At 40.1% G+C, this 19,037-nt stretch overlaps 1 protein-coding gene across 7 annotated transcripts in view; it reads left to right on the forward strand.

The window, feature by feature from the left end:
* EMSY (EMSY transcriptional repressor, BRCA2 interacting) overlaps positions 1-18,184 on the forward strand; it is a 60,401-nt gene extending 42,217 nt beyond the window's left edge. For 3 of the 7 annotated variants that reach the window (XM_073335092.1, XM_073335102.1, XM_073335109.1), the window contains 7 exons: positions 5,991-6,155; positions 6,422-6,577; positions 8,558-8,617; positions 9,888-10,042; positions 12,545-13,108; positions 13,960-14,472; positions 16,630-18,184. In XM_073335092.1, coding sequence (XP_073191193.1) covers positions 5,991-6,155; positions 6,422-6,577; positions 8,558-8,617; positions 9,888-10,042; positions 12,545-13,108; positions 13,960-14,472; positions 16,630-16,824 — 1,808 coding nt within the window. In that variant the 3' untranslated portion in view covers positions 16,825-18,184. Of the gene's footprint in view, positions 1-5,990; positions 6,156-6,421; positions 6,578-7,661; positions 7,717-8,557; positions 8,618-9,887; positions 10,043-12,544; positions 13,109-13,959; positions 14,473-16,629 lie in introns of those variants that run through there. The other 4 variants (XM_073335095.1, XM_073335111.1, XM_073335116.1 and 1 more) reach the window with 2 other exon arrangements.
* Positions 18,185-19,037: the final 853 nt, after the last annotated feature.

Consider the following 19,037-nt stretch of genomic DNA (forward strand, 5'->3'; position numbering starts at 1 on the left):
CTAGTTAGTTAGCATATAGTCTGTGACCTTTTAGTGTTTTTAGTTGTTGAAACAGGTGTTCCCCTTTTCCTTTCACTGAAAAAAAGAAAAACAACCATCTTTCCCCCCCCAAATTATTCATAGATACAGTTAGATGTTAAGATTTTTCCCCTTTATAGGGGGTCAGGTTTTTTTTGTTTGCTCAGGAATGCTGCGCTCCTAGGAATTCAAAAGGTGCCTATCCTGCCATGAGGCTACTCTAATCAGTGTCTGGCATTCCCAGTGCCTCCACTGTCTGGGTGGTGCTCATGTCCCCAGTAAGTGCAAGATCTGCACTTCCTTCAGGGGTAGAGCCCAAAAAAATTGGGAAATCAACTTTAAACTCCTGATAATGGAACCAGCTTTATGACCAGCTTCGGATCCAGGGGATGGAGGAACCTGTGAACATAGACCTCCTGGTGTACCACTAGTGCAGCATCCACATCAAGATCTTGGTCAGTGGAGATGAGTCTCAATATCTGCCTCTAAGCAGAAGGAGGCAAGGAGTAAATCTCCAAGAAAATCTGTCACCAACACACAAGATGACTACAGAGATCTTAGGTCCCAAGGGGAGTTCCTTGTGGTGATGCCAGTACCACAAAGGTGAAGAGGAGTCAATCATCTAAGCCAAAGTCGGTACTGAGTTCCTAGAATGGCAGAGATGCAGTTGAAAAAATGCTAAGCACATCCCCGAATAACATTAGAAAGTAAGTGGTACCAAAGACTGCTCATATACCTTCTTTTTACAGATTGAGCCTATTCAATCCCATGCCAAGCACTTGGTACCAACTGCATCAGTACTGAAGCCATCCTCCACAGGTTCTCACTCGACCCAGTCTATGATGCCTGCAAAAATTTAGGTAACCTGAAGACCTGTTAACATCTTTGGAGCCAGAGTCTCCTCTGTTTATCAGCCTCAAGACTCTCTCGGTCACAGACCCCTCTATCTCCTAGAGTGCCATATGCACCCTTGCCTAATTCGCAGGCAGAACAACTATTCCCCTCCCACCCTTTTCCCTTGGAGCATGTGGAAGAGCACTCCTCAGACTCTCAAATATTGATCCAGGGTTCCCCTGGGATTCTAGGTCACATCACTCTCCCTCCTACACTGACATATTTCAGGAGGATAGATCTCAAATGATAAACCCATGGCGGGAACACAGATGAATGCCTCTACCTATGCCATTGGCCCCTCTCAGTGGCCTTGCTGGGGCATGTAGGCATTCTGTTGTCAACAGTTTTCAATTAAGTCTCCATACTGCTGGAGGGAGCAGAGAAGGGCCCACTCGTCCTCTATCACCACCTATGCCAAAGGAGGAGACCTTTGAGGAGCAAGAAACAAGGGTGGATAAAGAGGTGACACCTCTTACTAATATTGCCTCCTCATCACCTAATGAAACTGTGATGCCTCCGCCACCTTCTATGGCCAATGACTTCAAGCAGTTTCAAGAACTGATGAACCAAATTACTGACCTGTTACACACTCCCTCAGAGGAGGTTCAGGAGTCCCACTATAAACTCCTAGATATTTTACACACCTCCACATCTATGAAGATTGGAAGCTCTTCTGGAGCCTGCTAAGACTGTTTGGCAAACCCCAGCTACTGCACCACCTACCTGCAGAAGGATGGATAATAAGTATTCTGTCCCTGCCAGAGAGTCAGAGCTTCTATTTTCTCACTCATCTAAAAATTCCCTGGTAGTGAAGGCCATTAATGAGTGTGGCAGACAGCATAGCTCAAAGTCCACCCCATACAGTAAGGACCACAAGAGGCTCAGTCTTTTTAGTCGCAAATCTCACTCTTCAGCTACACTTCAGTTCAGAATAGCGAACCATCAGGCACTCATGGCCAAATACGACTGTTTGAATTGCAACAGATCTAATTCCTTTATTGAACACCTGTCAAAGGAACTGACCAATTTAATGCGATTATACAAAGACATTGCTCCAGGCCTCCTTGGATGCTGCAGATACAGCAGCACAATCTGTATCCACTGCAGTGGTCATGAGAAGAAAGTCTTGGCTGCAGCTGTCAGGCTTTCCAAGAGAAGTTCAGAGCACTGTCAGAGGCCTCCCTTTTGTTAGTCGCAAGCTCTTTGCAGACTCGATGGATACATCTCTTTGAACTTTAAAGGACATGAGAGCCACACTGCAATCTGTAAGGCTTTATACTCCTGTAAATAGGAGATCATTAGGTTTCAGATGGTACAGAGAGCACTCCTAGCCTTATATTCAGCTTACCATAGACCATCCTGCCATAGCCTCTATCAGAGCCACTATCCAAGAGGCCAAGATACTTTAAAAAGAAACCTCCTTCAGCTACATCTGCATCTTCTCAGCCATCTGCGCCCTCCAAGCAACAGTTTTGATGGATCTACTGAGAGACTCAACCATCCAATCAACAAGGTTTTACAGCTGCAACATTCTCCCTCCTTTTAGATGCCACCTCTCCCATTTTCAAGCTGCATGGGAGAATACAACATTGGACAAACGCATTTTGGAAGGCATAACATCTGGTTACACTATCCATTTCAAATCTATCATTCCTACCCATTCCTCCTCCCAGTCTCTTTTCAGGGACATTTCTCATGATCAATTACTGGTGCAAGAGGTTGCCTCACTTCTGTGTTTAGGAGCACTAGAACCAGTTCCTGTACAGCATGGGGGAGGGAGATTCTATTCAAAGTACTTCCTGATCCCCAAAAAGAATGGAGAGTGGAGACCAGTTTTAGATTTCAAGTTTATAAACAGATATGTAAAACAGTAGGGATTTAGGATGGTGACTCTTCCAGCAATAATTGGCTTGTTAGAATTAGGAGATTGGTTCATGACAATCAGCCTGCAAGACTCATATTTTCATGTTGCTATTTACCCTGAACAAAAAAAAGTTTTTGTTTTCTATTCAACAGTGAGCAGTGCAAATACAGGGTGCTCCCTTTCAGCCTATCTTCTGCCCCAAGAGTATTATCAAAGATTCTGAAATTAGTTGCCGCCCACCTATGTCATTTGGGTGTAATAGTTTTCCAGTGTCTGGATGATTGGTTGATCGGGGCAGATTATACCATGAAGTGTTAATGGCAGTGAAGATGATGTGTTCTCTGTTTCACATCCTGGGCCTTCAAATCAATCTCGAAATCCATTTTGACTCTATCTAGACATCATAGGGGCTTCGCTGGATGCACTGACAGGCAGAGCATACCTTCTCAGAAGATTTCTAACATTAATGAATCTCAAGGATTTGGTGCAGTTCTCAAGTAACAATAGGAGATTGTCTTCAACTACTGGGACACATGTCAGCTTGCGTCTTTGTAGAGCAACATGCCAGGTTACATCTCGGAGGCCTATAGGGATGGCTTTGAATGGTTTACAAATCAAGAAAGCACAGCCTAGGGAGATTACAGTCTGTTTCCCAATGGGTTCTACAGTCTCGCAACTGGTGGAAGGACTGACCAAAATCTGTGTAGGTGTGACATTCTTTCAGAATCGCCCTCCTGTAGGGATAACATAAGACACTTCAGTTTTGGGTTGGGGGCACATCTGAAACCTTACAAGGTTCAGGGCAAATGGTTACTACCAGAGTAGCTTCTTTATATCAATGGTTTGGAATTGGGACCAGTCAAAAATGTTTGCCTACACTATTTTACCTCTAAACAGATAAAAGTCAGTAAAGATGATGACAGACAACATGGCATGAATTTATTATTTCAATCCCCAGGGAGGAGCAGAGCACCTTCACCATCTCTCTGTGCTCTCAGAGCAATAAAACTCTGAAATTGGTGCACAGCCAAACCGATTGTCATCTCAGCTTCATACCTGCCAGGTATTAGAACACCAGATGACCTCAGCAGCAATTTTTCTAAATTATGAGTGGGAACGTAACTCTTGAGTCCTCCTCAAGGTGGTATTAACTTGACAGTTCCTGGAGGTCAATCTGTTTGCCACGGCAGCCAATGCAAAATCCATCAAGTATTGGTTCAGAGGTGGTCTTGATCCCCAATCCCTGGAAGATGCTTTTCTCATCTCATATGCATATCCACCAACACCATTACTATTGAAAGTTCTCAACAACATCAGGCCAAAGTCATATTCACTGCACCAACGTGGTCAAGACAAGTTTGGTATCCTTATCTAATCACTCATCTCTTGCCCTCCGGGGCATCTACGGATCACTCCTCACCTACTGACTCAGGATGCTGGTCTGGCACTCCCTCCCCAACATGCAGATTCTGGGTCTCCAAGCGTGCTTCCTCAATGGCTCTCAGGAATAGAGGGATCCTGGTCATCAAAGGTACACCTTTTTAGAAAAGAACCTGCAGGAATACTTACCTCCAGAAATGGATGAGATATTGTTTTTGGTGTAACAGTTATCAGATTTCACTCTTTTCCCAGGGGTACTGGATTACCTGTTGGAATTGAAAATGTTGGGTCTTTCTCTGAACTCCATTAGGATACCCTTAATGGCAATAACAGCTTTTCACACACCCATAAAGGGATTTTTGCTCTTTGCTCACCCAGCCAGAGGTTTGTCGAATCTCTCCTCACAAATAAGAGATCCTGTGTCTAGCTGGGACCTAAGCCTAGTCCTTAATTGCTTTTTAAAAGCATCCTTTTGAGCCACTGGCTATGTGTTCTTTGTTAAACTTATCAGTGAAGACAGCCTTTCTGGTAGCTATCACTTCTGCCTGAAGGGTTGGAGAATTGGGAGTTTTAATGGCAGATCCTTTCTATTTATGGTATTCACCAGAGAGAGATTCTCACTATGGGCCTATCGAAGATTCTTAACTAAGGTCATGTTTTTGTCCCAAAGCCACATTGGACTAATGAAGAAGCCGTATTCCATACCCTAGATGAGAGGAGGACATTAGCTTTTTACCTAGATAGGATCAAACCTTCTAGAAGATTTCCTAGACTATTTGTATCCATCGCAGACAGAAACAAGGGTTTGGTAATTTCAAAACAGGATAGATATCAAAGTGGATCTCTGAATGTATTAAGATCAGTTATGACCCAACTCATGTTCAGCCCCTTGTGAGACTGATAGTGCTCCTGTGAAATATACTATCTGCATCTATAGCCTAATTTAAGGATGTACCAACTGTATATATCTGTAGAGCGGCAACTTAGTCCTCTGTTCATACTTCTGATCACTATGCCTTGGTGCCTGCTGCAAGATCAGATGCTATAGGCAATGAAGTTCTCTCTCCTGTATTGGACTCTACTCTGAACCTCTTGCCTCCTTAGCGGATGCTCCCCAGGAGTCACCTGAGGTCAGGAATCCACAGGGACACTACTCAAAAAAGGAGAGGTTACTCACGTTTTTGCAGTAACTGGAGCTCTTTGAGATGTGTCCCCCTGTGGGTGCTCCACTATCTGCCCTCCTCCACCTCTGCTTCAGAATCTCCTTTGGGGGACTTTGGTGGAAAAGGAATTGAGAGTGATTCGCCATATGGCCTCAGCACAGGGCACTAGGATGTGTGGGGCACACACACAGGCCAAACAGGCACTGCTCCAAAAATCTCCAATCAAAGGCGCAGGACGCATTGGCACCCGAAGTGAAGCACCCACAGGGGGACACATCTCCAAGAACTCCAGTTACTGCACAAGGTGAGTAACTTCTGCTTGCACATTGATAGTGTTTTTTGGGAACTCCTGGTTTTCAAGGAACTTAATGTGATCAAATTTAAAGAAATTAAGGCTTTTTTGTTCAATATTTGAATATTGACTAACTTGAATATCTGAACAGCTGAAATTTTCCAAAAAAAGTCAGCTTGAGGCAGACACTAAGAAAAACTTCAGTTTGAATAGTTAAAGTTTGGCAAGGTTTTATAAGCAACTGAAAATAATATTTTATAATGGAAAGTATTAGGCAACCTTAACAATAGGTGTTGCTACCAGCACCGCCTGTAATGAACACTGAATAAAAATGTTGTAGTTGGTTGATTCGATTTGTCCTCATTTTTCTGGGTAACAGATTCCCAGCCTGTCGTTCATGTGATTGCATCTAGAAGTCAGGATTGGTCAGAACATGAAATTGCTGTGGACACCAGCCCCACAATAATTTATCAAGATGTATCCAATGAATCGCAATCAGCTACTTCTACAATAAAAGCACTGCTGGAACTTCAGCAGACAACAGGTATGTGGGTGTTTGGGATCACTTTGAATCATGTTAATCAATTGCATTGTTAAAATAACTATATTTTACATTTTTGTAGATGAAAATTCTGTATTTTTGCTCCTGCAAGTGTTCAGCTTGGAAGTACGGTATATCTTGATTATGTCCCACTTCCTTGGGACGGTTTGATCCTCTTATCTATCTGTATTTAACTTTAGTTGGAATCTATTTTACTAAAAGGTGCATTTCCTCTTCTCTTCTTCTCCCCCCCCCCCATCTTTAAACAGTGAAGGAGAAGTTAGAATCAAAACCAAGACAACCTACCATTGACCTGAGCCAAATGGCAGTTCCTATTCAGATGACTCAGGAGAAGAGGCATTCTCCAGAAAGCCCTTCCATTGCTGTGGTAGAATCAGAATTAGTAGCTGAATATATCACAACTGGTAAGTGGCTACAAAACATACTATGAATGCTAGAATTAGGATGGCTGGTTTTCAGTGGAAAGCCTTTTTGTTGTTTTTATTGTTGCTTGTGGGGCAGGGGATCAGTATTTTCTGTCTTCCTTTCATTATAGTATTTCTGTAGAGGAAATTCATGCTAGTCTTCTTCCACTACTTTGAGGATACATCAAGGGGCATGGGATGCTTCTGCTCTTCCCTGGTAGATCAGAGAATGTGCATCTATCTATTTCTGGTGTAAAATGAAACAAAAGATCATTGTTTCAAGGCATATCATTTAAACATACTCTGATCTGGTGGTGAAAGGGCAAAGTGCCCTTGTTGATGTCTTTGGGGAAAACTCTTGGGAAGGAAAAGTAGAAAATGAAGCTCAGGATTCATTATATGGCATATCTGTTGTGAAAGGGTAAAAGACTTCTTGCAGAATTAGTTCACCCAACTTTGTGGAATTCAACTCACTTAATGATACTGAGCAGGTAGCCTTTTTTTGGCCAGGTGGGCATTTTCCATTATAATTGCCATCCTCATGATATAGTGGGTAAGTACATTTTGTGTTTGGGCTGGTAAAGTTTTCTGTATCCATTTTGCAGTGCCAAATTGGAAGTTTTAGGCATAGAGTAGGTCAGTTAAGGTTAGTGAAAGCTGAATCCCAATAATAAGTGTGATGTGCCAGTTTGAAGCATCTTTCTAGTCCTCATGTTGCATCAGTCCTTCAGTGTTTTTCTCTGGACATGTGTCTAATTTAAACTATATCTCCCATAAACTGGAACAGTCTCGTCTGCCCCTAGACATTTGCACCATTTAATAAATTCAGTGTGAAAGGGTTAGCATGTTTAGCTTCTTAAATTCAGCACTTGAATGAATACTCTACATGCTTGCATTTTGCATTTCCCAATTAAGTTTTAACTGCGGTGAAAATGTCTGTTTAAAAACAGGATAAAGCTTGTTTATATTCAAATATATTTAAAATATGATTTCAGTGTTTTTAGTATTAAAGTCTAATCTGGTATTTCCATTTTTCATTTTCCCTTCCCTCCTTCCCCCTCCACTTTTGCCCCCTGGTATCCAGATTTAAGTTGGATGGGACTTTTTTTTTATACTGCTTACTGTATCTGGCTTCAATTGTGAGTGAGAGAGTCATAACTCCAATGGATCCCTGGTGGGAAAGCATTGACTTAATATTAAAATGTTGTTTGAATAACAAGAAGTATAATAAGTATTTAATAACAAGTAAGCGTACATTATAACATTATTAAACTGATCACCAGTTGTTTGAAGGTCAGTCATATTCCCTGACATCACCATACACTGTGTGTTGTATGTTGTATTCGAGTGTTCAGTTTCCTCCAAGATCTACGGGAAAAGTCAAGTTGAACTATGTATATATTTTAAGTCAGTGCTTATAAAAGATCCCCATTCAATATTCGTGTAGTCTGAAGTCCTCTTTATCCACAGATCCAGGACAACAGATGACAGCAATTAACGCTTTCCTGAACTTAAAATAATCAGTAACTTAAAACTGGGGGTTTTTTTACAGAGCTCAAAGTGATTTACAGAATTACAGGGAATGTGCATGGTAGGGGTCATTTGCTTTTCCCACCAATTAAATGCAACCAACCATGGGTTGGACAGCAGCAGCCTTCGTAACAGCATACAACTACAGTTACTTCACCAGTTCCTTCCCATTTGAATTTAAGGAACGGGGGTCATTGAATGTGTATATGAAACAAATAAGTATGCCACTATTCCCACAATAGGTAGATTTTCTGCTAAAATGATAAGCAGTGAAATAATGTACTATACTGACATTTATATGTTGTGAATTTTTATACATGCACCTAGAGCAAAGGTTTTAGGTACATTTTAAATAAATCTAAATAGCTGTTGGGCTTCAGTATTAACACCCATTGAATTGAATGGGGCAGTTCACACCTCTTAGTATTATCATTTTTTGTCTGTCTGCAGACTCAGGAAGACAACTCTGTATTGGTTCACATTCGGAAGAATTTCTACACAACCATATAGGTTAGAAACTTTATTTTTAAATGAAGTTTTAAATTCTGTAGAAACTGTTGGGGATATCCAGTAATAGCTAGTACAGCATGAAAGGCAATGCTGAGTTTATCCAACCCCATCTCGGAGTGGCAAGTTAACTTTCCATATTCATCCAAACTTTGGCCTCCCTTCTAACTACCAGAAAATATTGACTTCTAGTCACTGTCAGTTAATCTGGATATAATCATATTCCTCTGAGCCATCCAGTACCATACCATATTTTCTAGTACCTGATGCATTTAGGAATAAGTTAATTAAAGCAGGTTTCAGAGTGACAGCCGTGTTAGTCTGTATTCGCAAAAAGAAAAGGAGTACTTGTGGCACCTTAGAGACTAACCAATTTATTTGAGTATGAAGTGAGCTGTAGCTCACGAAAGCTTATACTCAAATAAATTGGTTAGTCTCTAAGGTGCCACAAGTACTCCTTTTCTTTTTAATTAAAGCAAATATCTACATAATGGTATGAGTAGGTATAAGCTAATTTGGGTTCTCCATTGATGCTGTTGTCTTATGCTGTTGACTGCTTTGTTAGATAATAGAATAAATCATTATCTGACTTTAGGACTATTTCACTTTGACCACCCATCTGGTTAATTATGGAGCCAAAACTGTAGCCCCAAAGTTGATGTGGTTCTAGTCTGATAAGTGACTCTAAAAACAGGTATGATGGGTCTATGTTGTCTCATTGACTTCTGAGAAAATTTGCTCAAATTCTTTACAAGTAAACACTTTCTAATTGCCAGCCCTGTACATTTAACGTAAGGTTTGAGAGTCCTAAAGTGTTCTCATTCTCACATGTGATCAGTAATTTTCTGTAATCACATTTTGGCATTTTTAGTTATGTCTGTGCAACTGCATTGCCTTCAGTGGAGTTACAAACATGTAACAGCATAATTTGGACTCCAGAATGGTCCGTATTGATGATGTATGAAAGAACCCGGAGCACAAATTCAGTTTGCAGGACTAGCATTTGGGAGGCGGAGGACATTTTAAAACTGAGCTCACACTTGCTCAGAAATCACTGAAACAAACACCGGACCCCATGATGCTATTTTTAAGATCCTTCTCAGAATAGATCTACACTTTAAGATTGAAGCTAGCATACAGTAAAGGACTTATTTCATACTCAGATTTTTATTTCATCCGTATTTGCTTTCACTTGAAGGTAAAAGAACAAAGCAAGTAGCTTTAGCTACTACAGTTAGTTCTGGGGAAGTGCCATTGACCTCTTTACTTTCAGTCAGTCATCGGTCTCAGCCCCACCAGCAGTCATCCCAGCCCCAGAGGACTCTGCTGCAGCATGTGGCTCAGTCGCAGACAGCAACACAGACTTCTGTTGTGGTGAAATCTATCCCTGCATCTTCCACAGGCGCAATTACCCATATCATGCAGCAGGTTGTACCTTTTCTTTTCCAAACAGTCTGTGAACATAAGTAGGCTATGTGAATTATCTAGGGCCAGGTTTTGATTTGAATGCGCATGTCATGTTGGTTTGTCAGTGGAAACCCAAGCATAAGGACAGAATTTGGCCCATTGTGAGTTGCTGTTCCTTGAGTGTGGGACTAAAAAAAAGACTATCTAAGAATATCTTCCATGGTTGATTGCAATGCTGATGTAGCCATGTTGGTCCCAGGATCTGGGACAAGGTAGGTGGGCTAATGTCTTTTATCTTGAAAACTTGTACCTTTAACCAACAGAAGTTGGTCCAGTAAGGTATTACCTCTTGTATAGTAAACGGAGGAGTTGTTTTGTATATGCTACATGTTTGCTGTTGGCCATTTTGAAAGGAAGTTGCTGCCTACATGAGCCCTCTCTGTTTGTGTGGAGTCCACTTGACAGCAGTATAGGACTTGCCTGTCTCTGTACACAGTAATGAAAGGGGGAAGGGCCCTAAAGGTTCAGTGTTAGGCCTTGTCTACAGTACAGAGTTTTGTCGGCAAAACGCAGCGTTTGCCGACAAAACAGTGGAGGTGCACATGCTACAACCCTACTTTTGTTGGCAAAATAAAACCACCTTGACAAGAGGCATAGAGCTTTTTGCGATGAAGTTAAAGCGACAAAGCGTCATTGTAGACGCTGCCATTCGTTGTCACCATAACTGACCTCTCCCAGTATCCTGAGCATGCTGGCAGCAAAGAGCAAATCATTAAGTGGAATTCTGCTCTTCCCCAGCACTAGGAACACAGCAGCAGACAGGGGAGGTGGTGTGTGTGTGTGACTACAGTGCTGTGCAGAGCCAGGAAGGGGGGCAGGGGCTGATGGGGGCGTCCCCCTCCCCGTGTCTCAGGACTGAATGTTTCCGGCCACTGTCTGAACTTCGAGACAGCATGCTGACACACTCACTCTCCCACAACCCACTCTGTCTCTCTCCCACACCACACAAACCCTGTCACACAGTCACTCCTCCCACACACACTTCAGTTGAAAAGCTGCTGGCAATCTAGTAGGATTCCCATGGAATGATGGGATTGAGAAACCTGCATCATGTGGTGCTGTACCTGTCCCACGAGGCATTGCAAAGCCTTCCCAAAGCATTCTGCAGCCAGCTGCAAAGTGGGGTAGCTACCCACAGTGCTCTTCTCTCTGTTTCAATGTGAGAGCTGCTAGTGTGGATGCACTCTGTGAACACAAGGAGCACAGTGTGGACATGCAACAGTGGTTTACTTAAAGTGGCATAACTTTTGTTGACAAAACTCTGTAGCTTAGACAAGACCTTAATCTTGAAGCAGGGGAAGGAAAAGGAGCAGAATTGAGACCATAAAGAAGCAGGATGCCTTTGATTTGGAGCTTGGCTTTGTAAGGTGCCAAACTGCAGAGGCCTCTGGCAAATTCTCAACTTGCGAAGTCACAACTGTGAGACTGCTTTAAAAAGGGGGGATGAACAGCCCAAGTGAAAGGGACAACCCAGTAAAAAGCAGAGGAAGAAGCCTGTGGTGTGTTCTTGTTTAAATAGTTTAATTTTTTTTATCTAATTCAAGAATTAGCACTTCTGTTATCTGTCAGCAGTAACAAAAATAAAGCTACTCTAGTTTTTTGAGATCCCCTGGGTAAATGTACACCACTCACTTTTTATATAGTTCATATTTAGATAAGGTCTGTCGTAAAGCCTCTGCAGAGAGCATCTGTAGAGGTAGAATTTTGCTGAATGAGGCTACTTAGTTATTATGTAGGATTGTGTACACAACATGTAATAAGACAGTGTTTGTGTCCTCCCCCCCCCCCAAGGAACTTAGTCCAACTCTAATGTGATATACGGGACTGTAGTTTTGGTGTGTGTGAAGGTACAGACATGGCAGTGGTGAGGAAATCAACGCAGGAAGAACTGGATCTGAAAAGGAGAGAGATTATGCTTTGGTGCATGGGAAATGGGGCAGGCTCCATGTGTAAAAAGTAGTGTAGAAGAAGTCACCAAGAAGCATGAGAGGAGACAGTGTTAGGAAACAGAATCAAAATCTCTTAAGATAATAGGTTCTTGTTAAAGCTAGGAACCATCTATTCACCAACCTAAGATCTCTGTTGAATCAGCCAATCCCTTCCATTTCCCATTCAGACATCATGGAGTTTGAGGTGATCTGAATCTTAATCTTTCAAATGTAAGAACAACCTAAGCTTCACTGAGGGCAAGACATCTACAGTTAAAAGGCAGGCAGTGGGTGGAACACCAGGGCTTAGCTTGTTATGGTATGGAAATAGCCATTGAAGTGCTATGGCTTTGGGAACTCAGCATCTTAGGGTATTTCTGCTTTTATACATGAGTTGGATGCCTGAAGTCCTGTGACCTATTCTGCTTTTAAAACAGTCCAGTTTAAATATTCTGTAATGTCACTAGATTTGTGTATTCTGCAGTAAATTAGATGATGTCTCATAACTTTTTCATTTGTAACTTTTTTTATTAAGGCTTTAAGCAGCCACACTGCATTTACCAAACACAGTGAACAACTTGGAACTGAGGAAGGAGAAGTGGAAGAGATGGATACCCTAGATCCTCAGACTGGTCTGTTTTACAGATCTGCCCTGACGCAGTCACAGGCACAAAAACAGCAGAAACTGAGTCAACCACAGCTGGAACAGACTCAACTGCAAGTGAAAACTCTGCAGTGCTTCCAGACTAAACAAAAGCAGACCATCCACCTGCAGGCTGATCAGATCCAGCACAAACTCCCACAAATGCCCCAGCTTTCTATCCGGCATCAAAAGCTAACCCCACTTCAGCAAGAGCAAGCACAGACCAAACCAGATGCACAGCACACCCCACACCACATGATGGCCAAAGAAAGGCAACTCCCTACCTTAGTGGCCCAGCCACAGCAAACTGTAGTACAGGTGCTTGCAGTAAAAACCACGCAGCAGCTGCCCAAACTGCAACAGGCACCAACGGCACAAAAAATCTACGTGCAACCCCAACCCCCCCAGAGTCAATTGCAGCTACCTGCCTCTTCAGAGAAACAGCCCGCCAGCCAGGTAACAGAATATTGATAGCATGCAAAATAAAACGTCGCTGTTCAAGGAAAAATCCAAACACCAACCCAGTTGCTGTAGCCGTGTTTTCTCCTGGCAAGAGAGAACTCCTCATTACGCTGGTATTAATTTCCCCATCAGAAGGTTGACACTAGGAAAGAGAAGCACATGTTGTTATATAGGGAAAAAAAATCCATAGAGCTCACAAGTCAATTTTGTTGGACAGTTTTTTGTGAATTTCTGCAACCAACAGTGCATGGAATTTGCCCCTAATTTCTTTTATTTTTTTGGGTATAATATATTATTGATTTCCGTTCCCGTAACATTTTAAAAAAATGCGGTGGAAATAAAGACGAATACAGTGCAGTCTCCCAAGGATCTCCATTGTACGTCTTCCTTGGTAGTTTACATCACCATCACCCTTCAGTTAAATAATTTTACCTAGAGGAGCAATTTTACTTTCCTTGGGAGGGGAAGATGTAAAGACTGAGGAAAATGAAATACTGTATATGTATTTTAATTAACTCCAAAAACCTACTACTCCCCAGCCCCTTGAAGCATATATAAAATAATAAGAAGGGATTAATATACATCACATGGGGATATAAATCCCAAAAGAAAATGAGGCTGCTGTGATATTCTGCTAGAAACTTTGTCTAGCAGTCCAAACACTACCTTCCCCAGGCTTCAATTAAATGTTATCGTATCACTGCTGATTCCTTTCTTAAAACACTGAGCTTCAACTGTCTTCCTAATAGCAAGTATGTTGTTTGTGCCGTATTGTCCAGATAAATATTGATTAGGTTTAAATAAAAAAATAGCTGTAACATGCACAACAAAAATTTGATTTTCAGGTGCAGCAGCCAATTATAACTCAAGGATCCACTGTTACAAAGATAACTTTTGAGGGGCGACAGCCTCCTACTGTTTCAAAGGTAGCAGGCGGCAATTCTGTGCCCAAACTGGCATCGCCAGTTACAAGCCTATTTCCCATGCAGGCATCTGTGAAGACAGCAGTAGCAGACATTTTGAAAATGTCTATGATGGAAGCTCAGATTGACACAAACATAGAACATATGGTAGTGGATCCCCCAAACAAGGCCATGTCCACTAGTAAACTCGCTAGTGAAGCAGAATCATCACCTTGTATCCAGGTGCCAAGGGTGACTGCAGTAGGCATGACGGCAACTTCCATCTCTCAGCAACTGAAATGTAAAGAGTCCTGTTCAAGTCCTCCTGCTGCTGATCCTGCTTTAACAGAGAAGAAAATGGACGCACAAGAAGTGCCTTCAACAAACCAGTTTATACACATTCAGAATATATCCCAAAAGAAAGCTGAAGAGATTTCATCTGAAATTATTATCCAGGTAAGAGAAGAGCAGAGCAAATAAAGGTTAAAAAAAAAAAAAAAAAAAGCAGCTGTTTCTAGGTTTATGTCTCTAAAGCCTAAATAGCATCTGAATAATGTTCAAGTATTTTTTTCCTTATTTTGGTTCCACTCCAAAACAGTACGTGATTTAAGAATATAAAAATGTTTGGCACTTGTTTATTAAATTGGCAATGAGTTGTTAAATACAATTTCTCAAACATGCTGGTCACTGCATTCCTATTGTCTGTCTCCTGAGCATTGTAAGTGTTCTGCTTTGCTTTCCCATTAAGGAAACAAAACAAACTTGCTAGATATTCCAAATCACCTTCTAACTGAAATGCTTGAACATGCAACTTTTGCTGTTACCATGGAGATATGATTTGTGCCCTGTTTTTTTTACAGCGTCTAACAGTCTTACCTGTTTTTTAGTGTAAAACTTTCTTCAGCATAAAGGCGATATAGTAGAATCTCATTAATTCAAACTGACTGGGAGACCTTTTGCAAATTAGTAAATAAGGGCCAGATTCATCAAAGCACTTAAGTACATTATTAACTTTATGCATATGAGTAAGTCTCATTGATATGAAGTCAACAGGACTGCGTACATTCTTAAATTAAGCAGATGCTTATGTGCTTTGATGAATCAGGACCTAAGTGAACAAATGTGAAAATGTTCATTTATTCAAATTTAGTTTTATTTTAATACTTTTTAACGTACTATTGTATTCCATAGTCTAGATTGTCAAAGTATTGAAATTTTAAAAATCTGAAATCTCACTTACAGTACCCTAATTATACATAAGTATAAGTACATAAAAGGTTGTTATAAGGAGAGGGAGAAAATTTGTTCTCCTTAACATCTGAGGGTAGGACAAGAAGCAATCTACTTAGTGGCAAAGGTAATTTAGGTTTGACATTAGGAAAAAATTCCTAACTGTCAAGGTAGTTAAGCACTGGAATAAATTGCCTAGGGAGGTTGTGGAATCTCCATCACTGGAGATTTTTAAGGGCAGGTTAGAAACACACATGTCAGAGATGGTCTAGATAATACTTAGTCCTGCCTTGAGTGCAGGGGACTGGACTAGACTAGATGACCTCTCGAGGTCTCTTCCAGTCCTACACTTCTATGATGCTATGATACTGACTCATTGCAGAGAAGTGGACAGAATGCCATTGTGTTTTTATGCAGTGTTTGAATTAGAGATTTTATTGTATATTATATACACTTGTTATGGTGAAAAATTGTAATGAAAACAAATACGCCAACTTTGATTTATTTATAAAGTTTACAAATGTTTTGAATTATTTTGTAATATTTTCCTTGAAACTAAGTAGTTTTTCTAGGAAGTACTCAGGTTTTTGTATCTCTTGAGGAGTGAGGGCTAAGAGATTGATTATTTTACTCTACTACATCTGAATATCATAGATATTTATATGATGCTAATCACCATAGTATTTAGGTGTGGTTGTGATGTCTGGGTAATTTCAAAATCAAAATACCTATCTGATGATCAATTTAATAATTAAAATGTAGATATATTTTCCATATGATCTAGAAATTAGAAACAAAAAACAATTTAGTCATTTATTGTATTCGTTTGTTAACATAGTACTTTTATCAGTCTAAATCTATTATTCTTTCTTTGTATTAATCCAACCAGTTTCAGGAACCAATTGTGCAATATGTTGTACATACTACAGTCAGAGAAGTCTCGACCCCAAAATACTTAGTCTAAATAGACCGAACATACAGAGAGTGAGTGTGTGTTGCCCCTATTTTACAGATGGCCCCGATAGCAAAGGGATTAAGTAACTTGTCAAAGGTTACACAGGAAGTCTGGCGGAGCTGGCAACTGATCCCAGATCTTTTGAATCCCAGCCAACTGCCTTAACCACATGACTATCCTTTCTTTAACTGTAATAATTTCAACTTATCCTTCAGTGAAAAAATCCTGCAAAATGCTTTAATGCTACATTTAATTTAGCAATATTGTAACAATAGGGTGAAAACAAACTTATTGACTTTGGGAAAGTGTTTCTGGGATTCTTACAACTGTTTAATAGGCATGAGTATCTTTTTTTATTTAAACATACAAATCCTTAACTCACTTAATCCAAAACTGCATATTAAAACTTCATTTTTTCTTTCCTTTAGACTATCCCTCAATACTCCATCCCTTGTCACTCCAGCTCCAATGTGGTAGTGGAACCCAGTGGGCTCCTGGAGCTCAATAACTTTACTAGTCAACGTCTTGATGATGAGGAGACAGCAATGGAACAAGATGTGGACAGCAGTACTGAGGAAGGCACTGAGCCCAGCCCTTCTCAAAGTTCTGCTGAACAATCCTAATGAATTGGGACACTGGAGTGCACTTTAAATTCATCTTGGCAGTTGAGTGTCCAAGATGTCCTTGTATTGTGATGTATTAGAGCACTTTGCCTATTAGAGTTGTTCTTTGGACCCTTGAAGCATCAGTGTGTTTTAACAAGACAGTATTGCAGAAACCACATCTTAAAATTGTTTCCAAAAAGATGTAGTTACCAAGATATGGTAAACCAGTGACAGTGGAATGTATGTCTTTAGAAAAAAAGAAAAAAAAAGGCAAATCTACAGTGAATTGAAAAGATTGAGTAGAAGTTCTTGCTATGAAGCTCTTGACCAGATACTGAAACTTTTCAGTAAAAAGGGACCTTTTACTTTGCCGTGTCTTTCTTTTTGTAGCTATTGAGCGAAACACCATCACAAAGAATGTTTAGTGGATATTTGTATTTTTAAATAGCGTGTGAGATAAAAGGTATCTCTGACCCGTACTGGAAAAGCCCCAAGAATTTCTGAATTGGTTAGTGTTCTTGCACTTGAGCTCAATTAATGTTCATATTTTTAATAAGCATAAAATATAGTTTATTTTTTTAATTACTTGTTGGTGACTGTTTGGACATAAGCAAAATCACTAACAGGTAACATGGTTTGGTGGATTTTGTTTTCATATATTGCAAGAAATATGCTAGTTTAATGTACAAAACATTTCTTTTTGTGTCACAAGCACATGAAATGCCCATTTAGTCTAATTAATTAACCTCTGATAATTTATTTAAATGCAATGATTTAAAACCAGGCCAAGTTGCTTAACTAGTTCCTGTTAAACAGGCAGATGTTTTCATTCTAATGCTGTGGGGTAGCAGAAATGTATTATGGTTTAAAACAAATGTTTAGTGTTTGGGAATATTTGGTTCATTATCTCATAACTTCAGCCTGTTGTATTCAGATGCAAGCTGAGGCTTTTAAAGATCTATATTTTACTCTTACATGCTGTTTTTTAAATGACCATTTTGGAGGTTTAAAAGCTTAAATTGATTAGTTGTATGTTTCAGAGGTAATCCTCAGCCTTATGACTTGACTTGTTCAAGCAATATGTTGGGTTTTTATGATAGTTAAAAGCCACGGAGAGAGATTTGGGTGCAGGTGGAATGACAGCAGAGGCTGTTTTAATACATTCTGGTAATGAAGACAATACTTTTCTTTTTTTAAAAAAATGTATATAGAAAAGTTTTTTTAACCATTTTGTATAGATTTCATTATAAATAAGCATTTTAAGACTTTGACATCTCATTCAATTGTACATACATCTATCAGCGTAACTGCCCATTTTTGGTGCTGAAGTACTACTGTAAGTATAATTCATCCAAAGTATAATACAGGTTTTGCGTCAGTCTTTTTTAAGATGTGATTTTACTGTTGATATTGTAGTTTTTTAAATTCCAATAGAAGAAATGCTCATCAGACTAAAATACAAAGCCTAAAAAGATTAACATATTTGTCCTGAACATCTATGTACATAACACTGTAGTCTCCTGTAGATGGTGCTGTTGGTTCTCCTTTTAGCCGCTCTTAGCAGTTGCTTCAGTTATAAAGTCCTTGTGACTTTCATTTTTGTTCTGTTTTGTCTGTTAATTATAAGCCTAAATGGCAAATTTTTATCTTTTATGATGGCAAAGAGAAATGTTCAGTCTGAATATTATGGAAAAGCTGAACATAGTTGGGTAAGAATTGGATTGTCTTCTCTGCATCACCTTCATGTTACAACATTGAATACTGTGACAAGCACTTGTTCCTCCACTTTATTTTACATAACATTAGAAGCACTCAGGTTGGAGAGAAGAGAGAATATATGAAATGGAAAATACCTTACGCCTTTTTTTCTAGTTAAAAATTAATACAGAAATATTGTCATTCTAGATGGTATTTCGGTTTTAATAGCTGTGTGTGTTTCTAGAACAGAGGTACTTAAAGTATGGCCACAGCCACCAAATGCTGTGACAACAGAGCTTGACAAGAAAGATGACGACAAAGCTTATCAACTGCAGATTTTATTGCTAGTATATTCAAGCAAGCTGTCTTTTCTAGTCATCTGGCATTGAAGGGGTTAGTATGAGCCTGTTCTGTATATTTACTGTTCATAAAATGGATGTAAAATTCTGTGCAGATGAGATGAATCGCTGTGGCTTGTGCCAAGCTGTTGTCACTCGTGGTCTTACAGTATATTGGATGTCCGTGTTATAGGC

Source organism: Lepidochelys kempii, chromosome 1, assembly GCF_965140285.1.
Source record: "Lepidochelys kempii isolate rLepKem1 chromosome 1, rLepKem1.hap1, whole genome shotgun sequence".
In the NCBI taxonomy this organism is placed as follows: Eukaryota; Metazoa; Chordata; order Testudines; family Cheloniidae; genus Lepidochelys; species Lepidochelys kempii.